General features: G+C 37.6%; 1 protein-coding gene across 3 annotated transcripts; it reads right to left on the reverse strand.

Annotated features, from left to right (window-relative positions):
• Positions 1–6,056: 6,056 nt before the first annotated feature.
• tacr3l (tachykinin receptor 3-like) lies at positions 6,057–23,645 on the reverse strand. Of its 3 annotated transcripts, XM_067440873.1 has the most exons (5): positions 23,085–23,645; positions 20,243–20,431; positions 19,650–19,800; positions 8,440–8,636; positions 6,057–6,493 (listed from the first exon to the last, which is right to left on the reverse strand). In XM_067440873.1, exons 1-5 carry the CDS (start codon positions 23,450–23,452, stop codon positions 6,217–6,219), a joined length of 1,182 nt encoding a protein of 393 aa, XP_067296974.1. In that variant the 5' UTR covers positions 23,453–23,645; the 3' UTR covers positions 6,057–6,216. The 3 variants fall into 3 exon arrangements, with proteins under 3 accessions (XP_067296974.1, XP_067296975.1, XP_067296976.1); XM_067440874.1 differs by lacking the exon at positions 20,243–20,431; XM_067440875.1 differs by lacking the exons at positions 6,057–6,493; positions 8,440–8,636 and adding an exon at positions 17,676–17,939.

The following is a 23,645-nucleotide window of genomic DNA, read 5'->3' on the forward strand; positions in this document are numbered from 1 at the left end:
CATGTTCCCTTCAGGGAGGTTTTTTTTGCCAGTACGTTTTGTACTTTTTCCTTCTTCTTTCGCAGATAAAAATTCCCAAAGCACGATGCTGTCAGATCTATTGCATGAGTGTTTTGCAGTCATATGCTCTAGTCTATTAGATAAGAGTGGGGCTCAAACCAGGTTCAGTTTAGGACTGATCGGACCATAAAACTGAGTCCCCCTTGCCAAACTCCAGCTGAGATGTAATAGGAATTCTCAAAGGCTGTTTGTGACACAAGCTAGCTATTGTACAGTTTCTCATTCTCATTAGTTCTGTAACAACTCAGTCACAGTTGTGGGTCTTTTAGGGCTTAATTTATTGAAAACAATAATTATTACATAATCAGCTGTGAAATATGCATATAAATATGGTGATCAAGAGATGTGCAGTGTTCAGTACAATCAATACACATAGGCCTGGTTTCACAGACAGGGTTTAAACCAGGATTTGGTCTTAGGTCAATTAGGAGATTTAGCTTTTATAAACGTGCCTTTAAAAAAAACAGTTTGAACATTATACTGTTGGCATCTTGCAAAACAATCGCACTGACATGTTAGTTAAAGTGTTAGTTCACCCAAAAATGAAATTAATGTCATAATGACTCACCCTAATGTCGTTTGACACCCGTTCATCTTCAGACACAGTTTAAGATATTTTATATTTAGTCTGAGAGCGTATCTAAGTATATGCACACTATACTGTCCATGTCCAGAAAGGGAATAAAAACATCATCAAAGTAGATCATCAAATGAGACATCAGTTAGTTAGTTCTCTTGGAGCATTGAAAATACATTTTGGCCCCAAAATAACAAAAACTACGACTTTATTCAGCATCGCCTTCTCTTCCGCGTGTTTTCAAACCTCAAATAAAGATTCAAACGGTCATGAAGCAGCGTGTCAAACTGCAAAAAGGTCACCCTGCACCTTGAAGTGTTTGTATGGCTTTTATAAACATCAATCAATAATAAAAAAAAAAAAAATTTTTTACTTGTAGGCCTACAGACATGACAGTGACAGCTGACAGAGCTTTAGGTTTTTATTATATGTCCTTTATAACGTCTTTTAACAAGACGAACATAACGTCCTCTGTACTGGGACCTGGCATTGTTGTTCAACTGAAGAGGAAGCTGTTGACTCATCAGAACCATGACCTTCCTGAGACCTTGAGCTGAGCTAGAAGAGACCATAAATACACATAATCGATACCCTTTCAGACGGTCAGTGTAAAGGGATTGTGGCCTGTGACGCTGCATTATATGAGAGCTCAGCCGTGTTTGGATGGATGTATGGTTGGGTGAGGGTGAGACAGTGCGCGTGCACACACGTGAGAGCAGCCCCAGCCATTTGTGAGGGAGCAAACAAAACAAACATCTACAAAAATGATACTCACACACACACACACACACACACACACACACACACACACACACACACACACACACACACACACACAAAAGGGAGGACAAAAGAAATAACATATATTCTATGTTGCAGTAAGGTCGTTTTTTCCTGTCTGTACCGACACATACGTCAATCGCTGAGCTGTGGTTCGTTCAACAGGGAATAAGGATGGGGGATATTCTGAGAACGGGATGTACGAGGTTAAACAGGAACTCATGTGAGGCTCTTTGAATCATAGCCTACTAAGAGATATGAGAATTAATGTTGCAATCACATGTCTAGCATTCTGCCTTTATATTGCTGAACTATGCTCTCCAACTCCTCTTGGAGGAAAAAAAAGACAAATAACCTTGATCTGTCGCGGATTGCAGCCTGTGATTTCAGTTTACAGAAGGAAATTCACGTTTAATTCAAAAATCAACATATACAATTTCTTGACGTTAGATTAAGCTTCGATGGGAACAATGTGTCCTGAAATGTTTTTTAACCTTCCATTGCCTTTCAGCAGCACAGAGTTCTTCCCCAACTAAAAATACAAGCAATGGCGCTATCTAGTGGTTGCACTGACCTGCTACACATAACAAAAACAGCACGCGCTTTGCATGTTCGAGGGTAAAAGAAAGAAAGAAAGAAAGAAAGAAAGAAAGAAAGAAAGAAAGAAAGAAAGAAAGAAAGAAAGAAAGAAAGAAAGAAAGAAAGAAAGAAAGAAGATTGTGCATTGCAGGTGCTATCGTTCGTTTATGTAGTATTTTTTCCCCTTCAAAATAGTTCAATATTTAATTAATGCCTTTTATGATTTCAAATATTCTTAATTAACTTGACCAAATGCGTCCAGACCAGCAAAACATGAGCCAAAATAAAAGATCTACAGATAACACACCAGTAGCCTAATTGTTCACACTGCAAACATATTTATTTCTTTCCAGTCTATGATTTCTACTTAACAATGATCTTACCATTTTGTCAGTTTGTTGGCCGAAGCGTTAAATCAGTCGTCATGGTATTTCATTGTTTTGAACAAGTAAAATGTTTCTCAAAGTACATGATTCTTTCTACCACAGACTGTTGTCGTCATTTCCGTTGTTCACATTAATACATATTTTTGTTGTTCACAATCGACATCAAACAACATTGGCTAAACGCTATATTTAGCTTAGAACAAATCATTACAACAAAGCAGGAGTAACAACAATAAAAAAGTTAACTTTGCATATTACAATACAAATCATTAGCACATCATCAGTGGTGTAAACACACTAGGCCTACATCATAAATATAGAACACATATTATAAATCCAATGTGAACAAGACATAAACTGTATAGTCAAGTTATTGTAGTCTTTTACATTCATCGGACCTTATTCACAAAACATGGGCAGAGTTTTGTGCACCGCTGTTAGAGTGGTTTTATGAAATTCACAAGTATAGCCTAGTTCATTATTTCTGTCACTCAGACCAGAGCGTCTATATTTCAGACAAATACGGCACATGTTATACAGAGTATTTAAATTAATTTAACCTATTGTCTAAGAACTGTGCTTCATCTGATTTATTTATCATGCACATTGACCCAAAGTTTGTTGGCTCAGATGTGTTATTAAGTTCTACATTCAGTTACACACACAGATCAGACATATGATACACTTCAAGACAGAGGGAAAAGTTCTGGCTATGTTCAAAATGTACTATAAGTTTTAGAAAGGTAAGATTTTTAAATGTTTTTAAAGAAGTCTCTTATGCTCACCAAAGCTATACATTTATGTTATTAGAAATACAAATAAGCTGTAGGCTATATTGTAAAATATTATTAAAATATAAAATAACTATTGCCTATTTATGTAATTTATTATATTGATGCAAAGCTGTATTTTTAGGATCATAACTTCACTCTTCAGTGTCACATGATCCTTCAGAAATCATTCTGATATGATGATTTGATGCTCAAGAAACATTTATGATTATGATTATCAATGTTGAAAACAGTTTTTTCAGGATTATTTAATGAACAGAAAGTTCAAAAGCTAAATAAATGAATTCATTTCTTTAAGTCCTCAAAAAAAAAAAAAAAAAAAAAAAAAATCAAAAGAATTTAATGTATTCGTACTGATCCAAAACATTTAAATGGTAGCACAATGTTAAAGTTTTCTATTTCATACACGGTTCAAATACGGTTCTTTTAAATTTTCTATTAATCAAAGAATCTTAAAAAAAAAAAAACATTTTTACAAAACTGTTTTCAACATTGATAATAATCATAAATGTTTTTTTGAGGATCAAATCCTCATATCAGAATGATTTCTGAAGGATCATGTGACACTGAAGACTGGAGGAATGATGCTGAAAATACAGCTTTGATCACAGGATTAAATTACATTATAAAATATATTAAAATAGAAAACAGTTATTTTATATTTTAATATTCACAATATACAGCTTTTTTTGTGTATGTCTAATAAGATAAATGCAGCCTTGGTGAGCAAAAGAGACTTCTTTAAAAAACATTAAAAAATCTTACCAATCTAAAAGTTTTGACCGGTAGTGTGTGTGTGTGTGTGTGTGTGTGTGTGTGTGTGTGTGTGTGTGTGTGTGTGTGTGTGTGTGTGTGTGTGTGTGTGTGTTTGTGTGTGTTTGTGTGTGTGTGTGTGTGTGTGTGTGTGTGTGTGTGTACATGTTATATTAAGATCAAAATGTGTAGTAAAAAAAAAGCACATTGAGCTAGGTATGCTTGATCTGACTGTTCATTTCTACTGAGCTCAATGCCGAAGTGTCTTGTATTTTAGCATAATTTAAGCATTATCAAATTTAGCAAATAACACCTTAATTTCCAGGATGATTATTTAACGTCATGAGGTCATGAACCTGTAGTGTAGCAGGCTACTTTTATATGTTTATCATGCTTAAACACTTATCATTGCATAAATGTGTACTATGTCATGTTCTATAAAAAAAAGAAAAAGAAAAAGAAGGCAGTATGCAGTATACATATATATATATATATATATATATATATATATATATATATATATATATATATATATATATATATATATATATATATATATATATATATATATATATATATACAGGTCCTTCTCAAAAAAATGCCATATTGTGATAAAGTTCATTATTTTCCATAATGTAATGATAAAAATTTAACTTTCATATATTTTAGATTCATTGCACTCCAACTGAAATATTTCAGGTCTTTTATTGTTTTAATACTGATGATTTTGGCACACAGCTCATGAAAACCCAAAATCTCAATCTCAAAAAATTAGCATATCATGAAAAGGTTCTCTAAACGAGCGATTAACCTAATCATCTGAATCAACTAATTAACTCTAAACACCTGCAAAAGATTCCTGAGGCTTTTAAAAACTTCCAGCCTGGTTCATTACTCAAAACCGCAATCATGGGTAAGACTGCCGACCTGACTGCTGTCCAGAAGGCCATCATTGACACCCTCAAGCGAGAGGGGAAGACACAGAAAGACATTTCTGAACGAATAGCCTGTTCCCAGAGTGCTGTATCAAGGCACCTCAGTGGAAAGTCTGTGGGAAGGAAAAAGTGTGGCAAAAAACGCTGCACAACGAGAAGAGGTGAGCGGACCCTGAGGAAGATTGTGGAGAAGGACCGATTCCAGACCTTGGGGGACCTGCGGGAGCAGTGGACTGAGTCTGGAGGAGAAACATCCAGAGCCGCCGTGCACAGGCGTGTGCAGGAAATGGGCTACAGGTGCCGCATTCCCCAGGTCAAGACACTTTCGGGCTACAGAGAAGCAGCACTGGACTGTTGCTCAGTGGTCCAAAGTACTTTTTTCGGATGAAAGCAAATTTTGCATGTCATTCGGAAATCAAGGTGCCAGAGTCTGGAGGAAGACTGGGGAGAAGGAAATGCCAAAATGCCAGAAGTCCAGTGTCAAGTACCCACAGTCAGTGATGGTCTGGGGTGCCATGTCAGCTGCTGGTGTTGGTCCACTGTGTTTTATCAAAAGGCAGGGTCAATGCAACTCGCTATCAGGAGATTTTGGAGCACTTCATGCTTCCATCTACTGAAAAGCTTTATGGAGATGAAGATTTGGTTTTTCAGTACGACCTGGCACCTGCTCACAGTGCCAAAACCACTGGTAAATGGTTTACTGACCATGGTATTACTGTTCTCAACTGGCCTGCCAACTCTCCTGACCTGAACCCCAGAGAGAATCTATGGGATATTGTGAAGAGAAAGTTGAGAGACGCAAGACCCAACACTCTGGATGAGCTTAAGGCCGCTATCGAAGCATCCTGGGCCTCCAGAACACCTCAGCAGTGCCACAGGCTGATCGCCTCCACGCCACGCCGCATTGAAGCAGTCATTTCTGCAAAAGGATTCCCGACCAAGTATTGAGTGCATAACTGAACATAATTATTTGAAGGTTGACTTTTTTTTAAATATTAAAAACACTTTTCTTTTATTGGTCGGATGAAATATGCAAATTTTTTGTGATAGGAATTTTGGGTTTTCATGAGCTGTATGCCAAAATCATCAGTATTAAAACAATAAAAGACCTGAAATATTTCAGTTGGTGTGCAATGAATCTAAAATATATGAAAGTTTAATTTTTATCATTACATTATGGAAAATAATGAACTTTATCACAATATGCTAATTTTTTGAGAAGGACCTGTATATAGGCGACTAGGCAGCATTCACTGAGTAGTAAACTAGATTACACTGAAAACGTTCAAAATCCTCCACTTGGAGGCAGTGTTCCTTCTTCACGCTGGAGCAGGATCAGATGCACGTCAGGCCCTTCAGCTGAGCTGCTCGCTTGCAAACACCGGCTCTCTCTGAAGTTTAGTGGCAGCTGTGTTTTCGTCTTTGACCTCTACCTGACACTGGGACTTGGTGCTCTTTCGGTTGCTGCGGCGGGGGTCGTCCCCGTGGACGCTGGTGTCGATCCGCGACAGGGTGCACATGCTGCTCTGGTTTCGTGGATGGAGACGAGTGGGACGGAGCTCTAGCTCATCGTAGCTTGATACATGGATGAAGGGACACCACCTGAAGGCCCTTTTAAAGCCGGCCCTAAACCTGAAGGTTTGAAAAAGAAAAAAAAAAAGATTCTTATTGAAATTATTATAATATAGTTGAAATTTAGTTGAAAGAAAAAGCATGTGAAGCCCTTGCAGAATCGATGAAAATGAGAATAATTTTAACTAAATAAGAGATCATATAACATGCATGTTATTTTCATTTAGTACCATCCTGAATAAGATATTTTACAATAAATATTGCTGAATTTATTAAAAACAAAATTAGATTCAGCTGTACAGTTGTTCTGGAGAAACAGTGATGTTATCAGCTTATTTTAATTTATCATATAGCGACAATGTTGGCAGATCAGTATTATAGATTATAGAATTAAATAAGACCTAATTAATTAATTTTATTTGTATATTTAGTTGAATAACTTCATAATTTTAGTGTCCCCAACTGAGCAAGCCAAGCCAAGGGTGACAGTGGTGAGGAACCAAAACTTCACCAGGGCATGATGGAGAAAAATAAACCTTTGGAGAAACCAGACTCAGTCGGGGTGCCAGTTCTCCTCTGGCCTATTAACACACAGTGTATGATTATTATTCTGGCAACCCTGCAAGTCATAAATCATTTTAGATCGGAATATTCCTAATTTCTGGGTATCATCCAAGAGACGGGTTTATTGAGAATGATGCGTCGATTACACAAGAATATGAATTATGAAAAATATGAAAATAATAGTTGTGTCGCTCAATTGTCAAGATTCATCAGCTCAAACTGTGAAGGAATGGTTGTGAGGGAGCATGAAGAATCATCTTCACACATGAATTGTCTCCTCTGAGTCCAGAGCTTAAACTCACTGAGAGTCTTTGGGATGTGCTGGAGGAGACTTTACAGAGAGCTGGACTCTTACACTGACAATACAAGATCTGGACCACAAACTGATGCACCTCGTGATGGAAATAACATTTATTGTATATGGTCATGATGTGTCTTCTTCCTACATGGTTGTTTAAAGGGGTGTTTGCATGCGATTTTACTTGTTTAACTTTAGTTAGTGTGTAATGTTGCTGCTTGAGCATAAACAGTGTCTGCAAAGTTACAGCGCTGAAAGTTCAATGCAAACGGAGATATTGTCTTTTAAAGTTACGGCAGTTTATTGCCTACAAAAACGGCCGGTTTGGACTACAGCAAGCTTCTTCCTGGGTCGGTGACATCATAAACCCTCGTTAGTCTCCGCAGACGTGACTTCGGCCCTTAATGGTGAGGGGCGCGGCGTTTCTGGACAACCTGTGCTTAGCACTTCAGCCAATAAAAATACAGGAAACTACATTTGGCCATCTAACCAATCTAAGACCATTGCGTTTTTCAGAGGGATGGGCTTCATAGAAGCAGGAAGCAGAGGAGCCGTTCAAAGCACAGTGGAGACAGCGGTGTGGAATAAAGGTCAAATATAAGAACAATACGGCATCAAAAAAGAAGAAGTATCAAGACATGTCATGCTGTGCCCAATAAACACAACCAAGCCTAGAAAAAACCCACGGAACCACCCCTTTAAGAAATGAAAAGCTACACACTCCATCAATGAGGGTTAAAACAACTGCAATAATGACCCAATAATGGCTATTTGCCTATTTAAATCCAAACAGCAACTTTTATTTTGGCTGGGCAGTGTATTAGTTTAATAACAAATAAATAAATAAATAAATAAATAAATAAATAAATAAATAAATTATATATATATATATATATATATATATATATATATATATATATATATATATATATATATATATATATATATATATATATATATATATATATATATATATATATATATATATTCCAAATAAAAAAACAATGCAAAATACATTTATTTGGCAGGTGAGAAACCTTTCATGGCCAGACATTTTTCTCAATTTTCTGCATTGGCAGATGTGACAAAAAGTAAATTTTGTACCCTCACTTTATATTTGTAGCCTACAAGAGTGTTTGATTACCTGCCGTTCAGACAGCAGTAAATAATCGGGTTGTACATGGTGGAGCTCATGGCCAGCCACAACACAGACAGATAGACCTGCTGGATGGACTTCCACTTATTCAGCCGCTTGTTCAGGCCCGTCACGATGAAATAGATGTGATAGGGCAACCAGCAAAGGGCAAAGGTCACCACTACCACGATCATCATCTTAACCACCTGAGGAGAGAGAGAGACAGAGAGAGAGAGAGAGAGAGAGAGAGAGAGAGAGAGAGAGAGAGAGAGAGAGAGAGAGAAGAGAGGGGGGAAACCATCATCTAAAGTCACAACACGAAGCATATGCGCGCAAAACATGAGTTTTTCGGCTTCTCGTGTCCTGGAACAAAACAGCATCAGGGAAAGTCACGGCTCAGCTCGTACAAGAACTCCATCTGCCGACTCAAAGCCATCTGCTGCCGTTGTTCAGTGAACAAAAACTCCAACCTGAAAACATAATGAATGACTACAAGAAATGTGACTGATAGTGATTTGGCACCACACAGAAAGCTTGTACACCGGTCATCAGGCGTGTGAGTCAAGTCTAATTTAGAGCCGTGGTCGTTTTTAATCACGAGAGCAGGGGGAAATTGCAGTGTGCAGAAAAGTAGCTTATAATTGCATATTTCATATGTAAATGCCATCAAAGGGCAATGTCAGAACGGAGCATATTGTTATGGTGTCCATTTGTTCTTGTTATACTGAACAGTCTCACATCTCACACAGCCGTGACAAGCAGCATCTGGCCCTTGTTACAGCACATTATATGCAGCACACTCTATTTAGACACGGATAGGACCAATATGTGAAGTGACCAGTCTCAGTTTTTGTTGTTTTAAAGCAGCGTTTATGATATTGAAAATGTATTTGCTCAGCAGTGTTGTCTGGATTTACACTTCCATTCAAACGTTGGGGTTATTTAAATGTTTTTTTTGGGTCTCTTCTGCTCACCAATCCTGCATTTATTTGATCAAAATACAGTAAAACTGTAATATTGTGAAATATTATTACAATTGAAAATAACTGCGTACTATGTGAATATATGTTAAAATGTAATTTATCCCTGTGATCTGATTTTTCAGCATTATTACTCCAGTCTTCAGTGTCACGAATCATTCTGATATGATGATTTGATGCTCAAGAAACATTTGTGATTATTATCAATGTTGAAAACACTTTTATTTTTGTGGAAATAAAATCTCTGATATAAATAGTTTAAAATAATAATTTGAATTGACAGTCTTTTATAATATTATAAATATATTTAATGTCACTTTTAATAAATTAGATTAAAAGTATTAATTTACTTATGGACTCCAAACTTTACAGTGTAGAATGCTGAATTTAGCATATCTAATTCATTTTCTAATGCTAATATCTTTAAAAGATAAGACAAATTTGGCTTTTACAAATTTAGTGATTAGAGTTAATTCACTGACCTGATAAACAAACTCCGTTTTCAGGTGGACTACACTATATATAAAAAATAATTGCCTTAAATGAAGTACACTCAAGTTGGATGTTTATGTCATTTCAACTTAAAGGGGTGATGAATTGAGAAATCAAATTTGCCTTGAGCCTCTTATATATAAAAGGCCATGGTGATATAAGAATATTACGTAAGTTTCAGAGCTGAAAACTTCCTTGTTAGTCAAAGAAAAGCTTTTATAGACACCAGGCCTTGCAAACAAGCAATAAACATGCTGGTTCCAACTCATGTGTGTAATACATTGCATGTTTGTTCGCTTAATTTCACTGTTTGTAAACAAGTCTCAGGTCGACACTGGATTTGCAGACATATTGAGATTAAAACACAATGCTGTGCCTTCTATATTGGATCTGACAGGAATGGTGCAACACAAAACATATTTTTTTATTGCATTGTTACAGATCGTATTATGTGTACGAGTCTAACTGCTGAACATACCGTAGCACGCTGTCACAGGCTGGAGAATCCTTTTTTGAGGTGTTGTCAGTGTGTGATCAGACTCGGACATGAATGGAGCAGGACTCAGGGACGTGCTTTCCAGACGGGCTACCAAAACGTAAGCCCGGCCTGCCGACCGGCTATCGTTGTGCGTTGTTCACTCTCTTGACTTGATATTTAAAGGGCGCATGAGCGTGTGTACGGTCCACGCTTATATTCACCAATCAAGCCAAGTAATAAAAAAACAACATTCCAATCAATCACGGGTGGATGAGAGATAAATCATTGTGTTTGTTTGATAGACATTTTGCGAGCCCTGTGAGCGTTTCTCCACACACTTTCAACACAATTCCCAGATGTACCGAGACAGCTGAAACTCATTAAATATGCAAATATTATCAAATCCTAACCGTGGGCATTCACTTCCAAATCTTGTTGCCGTCGACACACCCCTCAAAACCAAGGTAGAAATTAGCCTACAGTATAATACTCATTCATTATGATGTTTTTGAATGTAAAAACCACACAAACGTCATTAGTTGACCTCAGACAACATTATACATTTTTTAAAAAGCCAGTTCATGACCACTTTAAATGACATATAAATGCCTTAAAAAACAGTTGAATCTTGCATAAAGATCTAATGCTATTGGCTGAAGGTTTGGACTGCATCGAACACTTGCCCTCTGCTGCAATTCATACCTTTCCCATTTGTTTATTAAAACAAAACACTTTACACTGCCAACGAAACTGGCACCTCCATTGTTAATGTTAAAATTTTCCAGCCATTTATTCATCGCTTTGGAAAACAACAGCCATCCTTCATTCTCCAAGACCCAGGGTCCTGTGCTCGCTTTAGTATGTAACACCCTTTGAAAATCCACTCATTAATTTGCGCATAATTTGACACGGACCTGTTGGAAAAGACAAAGAAACCCCATCCATCATCAATCACTGAACACTTTCATTTGCACCTTGCCTGTAAAAAGGCGACAAGAGTCTTGTACCCTGAAGAGACCCCACTGTAGTTTAATGAGTAATGCGACCCAGTGGAGCCTTGCGAATAATTGCTGACTGACAGTTACACAAAGCAGAGAAAGGTTAGGTATAATGTAACTCTAGCAGCAGATATGACAGCAGAAGTGTCAGAGAACCTGCCCTTTTTATGCCAGTTTGACTAGCTAAAGCTTATTAAGGTTTCAAGGAAAACATATAAATGGTTTTCAATCAGCGTGAAAGCACAATGTCTTTCAGCAGAGCAGGTGAACATGACCTGTCAGGAGGCTACAGCTAATTCTCGACTCTATTTCCTCACCCTATTATTACAACATAAGTCATGAGATTCACCAAAGCTAAAACTACAGAGTACCCTGGATTAGATCTAACTTCTGTAAAAAAAAAAAACGATGCATTATCATAAGTGCACATTTGTCGATTATTTTCTTTTTATAGAAAATTCTGTCACCACCTACCCACCTTCAGGTGACTCAAATCTTTCCCCCTATTTGTCCCCACTTTCTGCAGTTTTGCTTGGTTTATCAAAATCAGCTATGATAAAAACTCATTCATCAAAGAATCTGTCACGTTTTATCCCAGGGATGAAGAAGGTAGGAGAAGTAGACTCAAATATAAACGCAACAACAACATGCAATAACAACAAACACAAATGAAACAGACAAACAAGACCAGGGGCCGTTCTTCATACCTGTAACGTGATGTAGAAACACTGAAATAATTAAAATAATACTGTTAAAACTATGACCTCATTACAAAAAAGACTGTTGCCCTTACCTGTTTGAAGATGTTCGCGCATCAGGTGAACTGGGCGAACTGAGCCTCGCTGGTGACGTCATTGCTTTTAAAGCGATCCCATGGTGTTGAGACTTGTATGGCTTAATATAACATAAACAACGTCTCTTACTGAAATATGTAGTAGAAAACCCATGAAAGATCTACGTTATTTAAAAAAATCGATTTTATATTTGGACCATGGGCGGCGCCATTTTGTTTGCGTTCTAGGTTGATGACGTAGAGTGGTTGAACTCCTCAATCAGCTGGCGTTACCCGTAGCTATTTTTACCACAACGCAACTCGAAAATTGTTTCAGAGTTAAACAAAACCAATGAATTGCTTTGTAATTGTACTTAAAACACACTCAAACATACATGTGCACACAAACTCACCTACACAAGTCACAAACAGATCGGCGGGCACACACACCTGAGAGACTGCGCTGTCTCAATCGAGATGTTGGGTTGCTCAGTCTCCACGACAGGGGCTGAATCTGAAATCGACCCCTATACTCTGAAATAAAGCAATTCATTGGTTTTGTTTAACTCTGAAACAATTTTCGAGTTGCGTTGTGGTAAAAATAGCTACGGGTAATGCCAGCTGATTGAGGAGTTCAACCAATCTACGTCATCAACCTAGAACGCAAACAAAATGGCGCCGCCCATGGTCCAAATATAAAATCGATTTTTTAAATAACGTAGATCTTTCATGGGTTTTCTACTACATAATTCAGTAAGAGACATCATTTATGTTATATTAAGCCATACAATTCTCAACACCAGGGGATCCCTTTAAAGATGATGCGTAGTATTTGTGTCTGTCCACTGAAGTTAATGGGAAGGATTGGCGTATCATATGCACGCAAAATTGGATTTTGGCGTATGTATTACACGCATATGGAAAGTGTAAAGTCGTGTCATTTGTACGCATATTGATGAGAACGGGTTGACGTCGCTAACTCAGTTAGCTGGATTTGATTGTTGACGATTTGGCTTGATCTCGGATTGTTTGGTTCTTTGACGCTCATCCTGGACTTGCTGTCATAGCAACAGCTCCGTTAGCTTAAACCTGCTCGAGACCTTATTTCATGTAAACAGGATTAGATCGCATCTTGAGGTGATGCTTAAAATCTGTCACTTGATTGAGAGATGTATTTGTGAGGGAATAATTACTTTATAGTTTTGGAGGTTTACACACAGTTAATCTGCGCCGTACACACTGATCTATGTATAGGTCAGTGGTCCTGCATTCATTTGAGTGATGACGGATATTATGGGATGGCTGGATGCTGCGCAAGAGATGCAGATCATTTGATCTTGACTGTTAAGAAACTTTAATTAATACTGTCACGTAACAAATCTGCTTTAAATTAAATTAAAAATTGAATTACAACGTTGAAATAAAAAATGTAAAGTGTGTACAAATATTATAAAAGTGTGAATATAAATAATTGTAAATCAGGGTCATCAAAACAGTGCAGATTTAATTTATCTAACTTTTATGTTGGTTTGGACGTTTACTTATATAAAGGTCCAGAAAATCTTTTTTTTTCTTTTTTTTTGCAGGTGGCTTTTTTAATTATATGTCATTATGTAGTCTTGGCGCCAGCCAATCGCTGCATTGCTGATCGCGGTTTGAGTGTCGATGCGTCTGCCCTCTTCAGTGAACACAGGCACGAGCAGTGATCTCAGATAACTTAATCCAGATATTTTAATCCAATCCGCAAATTCGTTTGAAGAACCAAATTATCCAGAGCTCAGTTATCAGGATTAGAAGATCTGGGATCTGTCAAATCATCTCAGATGTATTAAGTGAGGTATGAAGAACGGACCGCAGAACACGACCACGAGAAACAGAGGAACTTAAACGGATAGTTCACCCAAAAATGAAAATTGACCAATGATTTACTCCCCCTCAAGTCATCCTAGGTGTGTATGACTTTTTTTCTTTCAGACGAACACAATCCGAGTTATATTTAAAAAATATTCTGGCTCTTCCAAGCTTTGTAATGGCAGTGAATAGCAACTGATATTTTGAAGTCCAAAAAAGTGCATCCATCCATCATAAAAGTACTACATATGACTCCGGTGGCTTAATAAAGGCCTTCTGACACGAAGCTATGCATTTTTGTGAGAAAAATATCCATATTTATAACTTTATAAACTATAATCACTGCCTTCTGGTAACGGCCGTACTTGAGTCGAGTTCTGGAAGAGTCCACCGGAAATCGTCAGTGTTAGGAACACTTGGATGGACGTTACCGGAAGATAGTGATTACAGTTTATATAGCTATTATGGATATTTTTCTAGCAAAACACATGGCTTCACTTGAGAAGGCTTTTATTAACCGTGTGGAGTACTTTTATAATGGATGGATGCACTTTTTTGGGCATGAAATTAACTAAACGTGGCAGAATTTTCTTTTATCATGGTTTCCATAAAATACTAATTGTTTTCAAAATTGATAATAATCATAAATGTTTCTTGACCATCAAACCATCATATTAGAATGATTTCTGAAGAATCACGTGACACTGAAGACTGGAGTAATGATCACAGGAATAAATTACATTTATATAGTACTATACAATACAGCTTTGGTATGTGTTTTTATTATACATTGTAAAAAAAAATCAGGTCTTCAAATTGAAAATGTTCAAGTGACTAATCACATCTAAATTTTTCAGTTGGCCAAATTGGATTTCTGTGAAATAAACTGCATCAATTCACAGAATTTCAATTCGGCCAAATGAAAATTTTAGATGTGATCAGTCACTAGAACATTTTCAATTGGATACACAATTTTCTTTTTCTTTACAGTGTATATATTTTTTAAATTATCCCCTAATTTACTTACCCTCAAGCCATCCTATAGATGACTTTCGCCAATCAGCACAAGAATGAATGGACTTTGGGAAGCGAGGTTGAGTAAAGGTAAGTTAACAAGTGCTTTAATCCAGAATAATCCTATGGCTATATCGGAAACGTTTCCGTAATCTCTGAATCAAAACCAAAAGGAGTGGATTACATAGAAAGATCACAGTCATTTTTGCACAATACGAGATGAATTGTCCCAGGTTTATCCCTGAGAGTGTGCAAGCGTGTGTCTGAACGCTGCAGCTCAAAAAGCTCAGAGCTGACCGGCTAGATAAACCAGACATGACCTTAATCTGCGGAAAAATCTCAAATGGATATAACAATACAGTGAGATACCCTCAGAACAGGTAAAATAAATACATAGATTAATTTCTATGATTTACAAATGCATGGGTTCATTTTTTAAAAACTGCCCTTTAGTCACCTCATTCTTACTGTCTAATGAGGACAGAGAGATTATATGAGAGAGAACATCCATTTTTACATGCATTGTAGCATAACTTTCTCACCGATTTCATGAATACTTACACTTTGAAAGAGTTATTTTGGTTACAATTTATTTTCAAAAAAACATTTTCGACACATGGCAACTAAGGCAACTGTTTACACCTGGTATTAAGATGTGTTTTGGTCGCTCGTATCACAAGTAAATGATGGAAACACATTCCCGTTTACACCTGGTAAATGTAGGAGCTTTTTCAAATCTTTCGCTCTAGTGGAAGAAAATTAACTCACACAGTCTGCAGATATTAACATTTTAACTCAGATAACTGATTTATTCTTTATATTTAAAAGCTGATTGATATTGGCCGATAAATCTAAATCCAAATTTTTATCATTTTTGAGAGCCTGATTTCAAAAACAAAAGTCTTACCATTAAAGGCCATGTCCCAGGCACATAACATTATAATAATGTTGGTATTGTAATTTTATAGCCTTTATAATAGACTTGCACTGCACGTTGCACTTAACTGTATTTTCATCTTTGAAGAGATAAGCAAATACAAACCATCATCATGGCGAACAGTCGCATCTAAAGTGTCTCAGCTGAAGGAAATAATACATTTATCTGCTTGAATATATCAACCAAATTTTACTTATAGGGCTGATAACAATGAACATAAATCGGCCGATACTGATACGGTGGCCGAAAAACTGTGCATTTACACACGAACATGAAAGAAGACGACGGAAAACATATGGAGAGCGGCAGCTTTCATTTCTGCTCTGACAGCGGCGAGACTAGCCGAATGCTATGAGTGTGTGTTAGAAATCAAGAAGGGTGAGAGAACATTGCGCTTGGTACATTTTCATCTTCAAACCAAACTTGGGTCTTCAGACGACTAAGTTTAAATCCCGTCTGGCCAGCGAGCTTCCGCGTAAAATAATGTTTACGCGTTAGAGAGAAGGCGGTCTTTTGTGGTCGTTCGAACACATTCAACCACATGAGTGTTTACACTACGAAATGTGTTTTCGACAACCTCTGGAAGTGGTCGAAAGTGGACAAGCTCAAAACGTTTTAGACCCCGTTTACACCTGTATTTGGTGTCGTCCACTTGTGATGCACCAAAATACATCTTAATACCAGGTGTAAACAGGGCCTAACTCTCATTAGAGTATATGTACACTGTTAGGTTAGGGTTAGTAGAATAAAATGACATACAGGTGCTGATCATATAATTAGAATATCATCAAAAAGTTGATTTATTTCACTCATTCCATTCAAAAAGCGAAACTTGTATTTATATGATATATTTCAAATGTTTATTTATTTTCATTTTGATGATAATAACTGACAACTAAGGAAAAATCCCAAAATCAGTATCTTAGAAAATTTGAATATTACTTAAGGCCAATACATAGAAAGGATTTTTAGAAATCTTGGCCAACTGAAAAGTATGAACATGTACAGAACATTGAACATGGAACATTGCTGAATTACTGCAGCAATGCGGCGTGGCAAGGAGTCGATCAGTCTGTGGCACTGCTCAGGTGTTAGGAGAGCCCAGGTTGCTCTGATAGTGGCCTTCAGCTCTTCTGCATTGTTGGGTCTGGCATATCGCATCTTCCTCTTCACATAGATTTTCTATGGGGTTAAGGTCAGGTGAGTTTGCTGGCCAATTAAGAACAGGGATACCTTGGTCCTTAAAGGGATACGATACACACCTCTCTCGTCTGAGTGTGTGCTCCTAATCTCTCTGACGTGCGGTGAGGATCAGATAGCATTTAGCTTAGCCCACTAAGCCCAGTTCATTCACTATGGTACCAAACAGAGATCAAGTTAGAAGCGACCAAACACCTCCACGTTTTCCCCATTTAAATACAGTTACACGAATAGTTAATCGATCAAGTATGCTGACATAAAATAAAACGTGGCGCTTTTCTAAGCAGATTAAAAAGTAGAACTATAATGTATGGCGGAATAGCACTTCTGAGAGTACTTCGACTCGGCGCAGTAAAAAGTCCCGGCTGAAACATCCTCCCTCACATCTCCCCCTCCCTCTCTCATTTCTGTCAATAGTGAATGAACTGGGCTTAGTGGGTTAAGCTAAATGCTATCAGATCATCACCGCGCGTCAGAGAGATTTAGTGCACACACTGAGATGAGAGAGGTATGTATCAACTCGTTTTAGTTAAGGGAATAACATAGTTTAATATGAAAAAGCGGTGAAGTATCCTGCACTGTGTGTAGGTGCCAAGTCCTCTTGAAAAATGAAATCTGCATCTCCATAAAGTTGGTCAGCAGGAAGCATGAGTTGCTCCAAAACTTCCTGGTATATGGCTGCGTTGACCATGGCACCCCAAACCATCACTGGCTGTGGAAACTTTACACTAGACCTCAAGCAATGTGGATTGTGCTCCTCTCCTCTTTTCCCCCAGACTCTGGGACCCTGATTTCCAAAGGAAATGCAATATTTACTTTCATCAGAGAACATGACTTTGAACCACTCAGTAGTCCATTTGTCTTTAGCCTGTCTTTAGCTTAGCTGTCTGTTGTTCAAGAGTGGCTTGACAGAAGGAATGCGACAGCTGAAACCCATGTCTTTCATAAGTCTGTGCGCAGTGGTTCTTGAAGCACTGACTCCAGCTGCAGTCCACTCTTTGTGAATCTCCCCCATATTTTTGAATGGGTTTTGTTTCACAATCCTCTCCAGGGTGTGGTTATCCCTATTGCGTGTACACTTTTTTCTACCACATCTTTTCCTTTCCTTCGCTTCTCTATTAATGTGCTTGGACACAGAGCTCTGTGAACAGCCAGCCTCTTTTGAAATGACCTTTTGTGTCTTGCCCTCCTTGTGCAAGGTGTTAATGGTCGTCTTTTGGACAACTGTCAAGTCAGCAGTCTTCCCCATGATAGTGTAGCCTACAGAACTATGCTGCCTCCCAATTCGCCTACTTATACTACGTTCTAAAAGTATGTACTCTTTTTGTGAAGAAAAGGTATATACTTTTGAGTGTGTAGCAGAAAAGTATGCAAGCTTCGGGACGTACTACTTCGCCATCTTTAACGGACTCTGTCGCTTAGTTACGTGCATCCCGTCACCGTTTATCTGCCCTGTCAATCATCGTCAGATTCGTCACAGTTCAAATCCTCCACATTCAGTTTAATCTCCTGCCGTATCGGAGAGAAATGTAGCCGCTCGTTGATCTGCCATGTGTGGGTCTTTATCGCAGACTCTCCTCATGTGATGCAGTTTAAATATAATGATGCATTTAAAAGTTAATCGCCAAACGTGTCATTAAAAAAGTTCACAATGCTGCTGCAGGTGAAATATAATGTGGACAACACTGAATAAATATATTTTCACTCAAACCCCTTTGTCTAAACTTCTCTACTTAACCGTCTGACTCGCACATCCGTCATGTTTGTAGTTTTTTAACGCTTTTTGTCAGCATTTGTAGTTCTAATCGAATCCTCGTCCAACTCGCAATGGGTTGTGGGTAATATCAGTCGTTGGAGTGCCCATCGATCCATACTTCGAATTCGGACCGGAAATAGTAAACCATCCGGGAATCTTTGGAATACTCTTTTCAACATACTACGATTTGGGACATACTAATGCTATTTTCGAATACTATTTAGGATGGATAGTATGCGAATTGGGACGCAGGGCTTGACTGAGAGACCATTAAAGGCCTTTGCAGGTGTTTGAGTTCATTAGCTGATTAGAGTATGGCACTAAGTGTCTTCAATACTGAACCTTTCACAATATTCAAATTTTCTGAGATACTGAATTTGGGATTTTCCTTAATTGTCAGTTAAAATTGACATGTTAAATATATCTGTCTGTGTGTAATGAATGAATATAATCTATAAGTTTCACTTTCTGAATGGAATTAGTGAAATACATTTTTTATGACTTTCTAATTATATGACCAGCACCTGTATAGTTGTACTTATAGTCTATTGGGGAGGATCAAAATAAAGTGTTAGCAGATATTCCGTCTATTAACACTCATTCTTTCAAATATGTTTCTTTTTATGTTCTGCAGAAGACAGAAAGTAATACAGGTTTGGAAATTCAAGAGGGAATGAGTAAATTATAAACTAGCTTTGACCTTTTGATCAAAACTTTGGGACAAATTTGGCATCCTCTTACCTTCCTTTTAGCACGCAGTTGTCCAACATAATTGTCCGATGAATCTCCAGGAATCTCTCCTCCCCAAAGCGTCACCCCGACTATAGTGTAGGTGATACCCATCACCACTAGGGGCAGCATGTACACCAGCACCGTTACTATGATATGATACCTGCACAGGTGAGAGGACAGAGAGCTGTTGGAAAAACGAGTAGCTTTTGTGTAGCTCACCAAATGATAAAACCAAGTAACCAATGCTCGAGGTTGGATATTTAGACAATACATAGATTGTGAGTCAGAATGACTGTTTACACTTACACAACATTTGGCCACTGGTAAATAGGTAATGCGTTTGTGTTTTCTCGCCTCACTGGCAGATGGCACTTAGTGTAAATATAGCAGGAAATGTAAAGCCAGAAAGAGCTTTACCAATATTTGAGGAGTGAAGCACAGCCTGAGAAGTGCAGGCTGTACAGAAATTACAATCAAGCCGAAGAAAAGCCAATCAGACATTGCAGAATTAACATCTTGCTGTAGAAACGTGCATCTGGATTCTAAGGCAGAATCCGGAGTGAAATTGACTTCATTAGTGACTGATTTGGAAAATCTCTTACATGAACGAGTCCTCAGCAGATCTCGGCCAGGCAACGTAGCAGACGGTTCTGCGAGGCATAGTTCTCGTGGTAGAGTAGAAACACAACGGGAAAGCCAAAATCACAGCCAGGGCCCAAACACAGAGAATCACCACTTTAGTAGCAGTAGCTGACAGACGAGGCTTCAGAGGGTGAATTATGGCCATGTACCTGCACAAAGAAAACCATTTGTTTTCTTTTCTGAGTGTTTATTCACAGTGTTGTCATTGACAAAGGCTGTTTAAACAATAACTCCACCCATTGACGTCTGGTTGGGCCAGACAAAATCACAGAAGATGCCGGATTGTCAACAGTAGCAATAATGTAGGGGTGAGGCGCGTGGCAGTAACGTTTCACGGAAATCAAACCGTGTTCGAATCTGCCCTTCACCAATCTCGCTTTACTCCCTTTTCCCATCACATATCAGATCAAAAAAGCATTTATTTTCAATAAAAATTAATAACAATTTTTATTCATACAAATTCTTATTTTTTTATGTAATATTACAGTATTTATTTTCAGTGATCTATCTGTGCACATCATGTGCCTCAAAATAACTACCTTCCTCTTGCAGCTCTTCTCTTCTCGCACGAAGCATTTAATGGTGTGAGGACGGGGCAACCTGTCACTCACATGAGATCGACCAATAGCAGACCACAACCATCCATTAAATTCCCACTGGACAAAACCAAGCCCCGCCCTATATTTGTTCTTGTTCGAGAAGCCGTGCACTCGGCTAAAAGACTATTGCAACTTCTGTTTCATGACTTTTCAAGACTTTAAACTTAAAATAGACAAGAAAATATATCATAATAACCCTGCTTCGTGCTGTTTGACTTCATTATAATTCATTCTAATGAAATAAACACTTCCACTATGAGCACATTTTCAATTATATATATACAGTATATATATCATTATCTAATATAATATATAATGAAACATACATAAATAAAAAACGTCAGTTGGTAGCTTTCCCAACCCTGACTATTAATATTATCTTATGTTTATGTGTATCATGATTCATGACGTTTATGGGTAATTCATCATGAAATGCTAACTATCTGAATGGCACATGATCCTGTCTAAAGGATAGCCTTTCGATAATAGGAACGATCAGGCGAGTTGGCATATGGACACGAACACTCGCGCATGCTGAAAGATTACATAGTGTTAAGATGAACTGATGTTCTCTGGCTCCTACACAGCCACAGACTGAGCGTGTAATCTTTTAATGAAGGAAAAGCCCCCTATGCTCTGGATCATGCCGATCAGTATCAAAGATCTCATCTCGTTATATGCGTTCATGACTAACAGGATGCAATGAATGTTGCTTGCACAAGGTTATGCACATTATCAGCTCTGCATAATTCTGTAAATGAACAGGGGGAAGAGGAAGAAGCCTGCACAGGTGGTCTTTAAAAGCCTGCTCCTCTCTTTGAGCTGTTCAACCAATTTCCACAGGATTCTCACACATCTTTCCCTTGACTTTTCTAGTCTTTAATGATTACTTGATACAAACTCCTTTAAAAAGCAGGCTGAAGCAGATAAAATGCAAGGACCAGATTGGTTGGATTGTCTAAAGATTCAATATCCAATCATTGTAAACACTTGTAACTAAATACCATTTTGGGTAACACTTTACAAGGTTTCATTAGTTAACGTTAGTTAATGTATTACCCAACATGAACTAACCACACTGTAAAAAAAAAAATATTTAAAAAGTAAGTTACCTGGTTGCCTTAAATTTTTAGTTAATTGAAATTAAAAATTTGAGTTAATACAATGAGCATTTTTGAGAATTTACAGCCCTTTATTCAAATAGTGTTAAACGATTTAGTAAGCATATTGCATAATTGTGTTTTATTTGTAATAATGCAGTGAAACATGCCAAATTGTGCAAATTGTTATTTTTATGATTTGTCACCAAAAAATAATAATAATGTGTTTCAGATACAATAATATATTTTGAGTTTCTATTTATTAAACCAATTTCCTTCATTGTATCAACTCAAATTTTTAATTTCAATGAACTCAACATTTTAAGGCAACCAGGTTACTTACTTTTTTAAGTTAAAACATTTTTGTTTACAGTGAGGAATACATTTGTTGCTGTATTTGTTAATCTTTGTTAATGTTAGTTAATACAGATGTTCATGGTTTGTTCATGTTAGTTCCAAGTGCATTAACAACAAGATTTTAATAAAGGATTAGCAAATGTTGAAATTAATATGAACAAAGATTAATAAATACTTTATAAGTGCAGTTCATTCTTACTTCATGTTAAATAATGAACCTTACAGTAAAAATGTCACCACAATTTAATTATTATAAAAATAACAATATACTGACTATTTCTATAATAATTCCATGTTATAAATTTAAGAAGAGTTTTTGGACCAGTAGTATTCAACAGTTCTCAGGTTATTTTTTGTACACATTTTAATATTTTAACAAAAGGATAGAAGAAACCTGAATAAACAGAAAGAGCAGTCTGGAAAAAGAACCGTTAACATTTATAGAACCTTTCCATTCCACAAAAAGGTTCTTTATAGTGGAAAACAAGTTCTTTAGATTATTAAAATGTTGTTTAAAAAAAGAAAAGAAAAAGATTGTAAGAATTGTTAACTAAAACGTTCTTTATGGAACCAAAAATGTTTCTTTATGCCATCACGGCAAACGAACTAAAAGACATTTCATAAAGATTCTAATTTCCGTGACTTCTGAAAATCCCACTTAGGAAGTGGGAACCCTGAATAAATGACCTCATCTTAAATTTGTGTGAATGACCAGAATAAATGTCATTGATCATAAACAGCCTTACCTGTCGACTGCAATCGCTGTCATGGAGTAAATGCTGGCAAACACGGCGGTCACGGGAAAGAAGTTGTGGAACTTGCAGTACACCTCTCCAAAGTACCACTCTCCGTGCGTGGCGTAAATGAAGTTAACGAGCGTGTTGAAGGCGGCCATCGCGGCGTCGGAGAACGCCAGGTTGAGCAAGAAATAGTTAGTAACGGTGCGCATCCGTTTATGGGCCAAAATGATCCATATAACGATGAGGTTTCCGAACACGGCGACTGCGAGCACGGAGCTGTACGCGACCGACCAGACCGCGACCCGCCACGGCGGCTGCACGAACTGATTCGTAAAATTACGCGTTACGTTTGAGCCGTTCTGAGGAACGGCCATGATAAACTTATTGCGATATCCTTCTTGAACAGTTTGTCTGAGGTCTTAGGCATATATTTATTCCTCTATGGAGTCAAGTATAGATGTGGCGCGTTCTCGTGCGCATCATCCTGCACTCCATCCAAAGTGTCCAAAATAGCGGTGACGCGCGGCGCAGTCATGTCTCATATGACAGACGTCTGGAGATGCTGCT

The sequence above is a fragment of the Pseudorasbora parva genome, chromosome 4, assembly GCF_024679245.1.
Source record: "Pseudorasbora parva isolate DD20220531a chromosome 4, ASM2467924v1, whole genome shotgun sequence".
Classification (NCBI taxonomy): Eukaryota; Metazoa; Chordata; class Actinopteri; order Cypriniformes; family Gobionidae; genus Pseudorasbora; species Pseudorasbora parva.

Coding starts and splice junctions, on each gene's coding strand:
- tacr3l (XM_067440873.1), bottom strand. CDS start 23,452: ATGGCCGTTCCTCAGAACGGCTCAAACGTAACGCGTAATTTTACGAAT. Junction 20,432..23,084: donor ACAGCGATTGCAGTCGACAG/GTAAGGCTGTTT, acceptor TTCTTTGTGCAG/GTACATGGCCATAATTCACC. Junction 6,494..8,439: donor TACTGCTGTCTGAACGGCAG/GTAATCAAACAC, acceptor TCAAACCTTCAG/GTTTAGGGCCGGCTTTAAAA.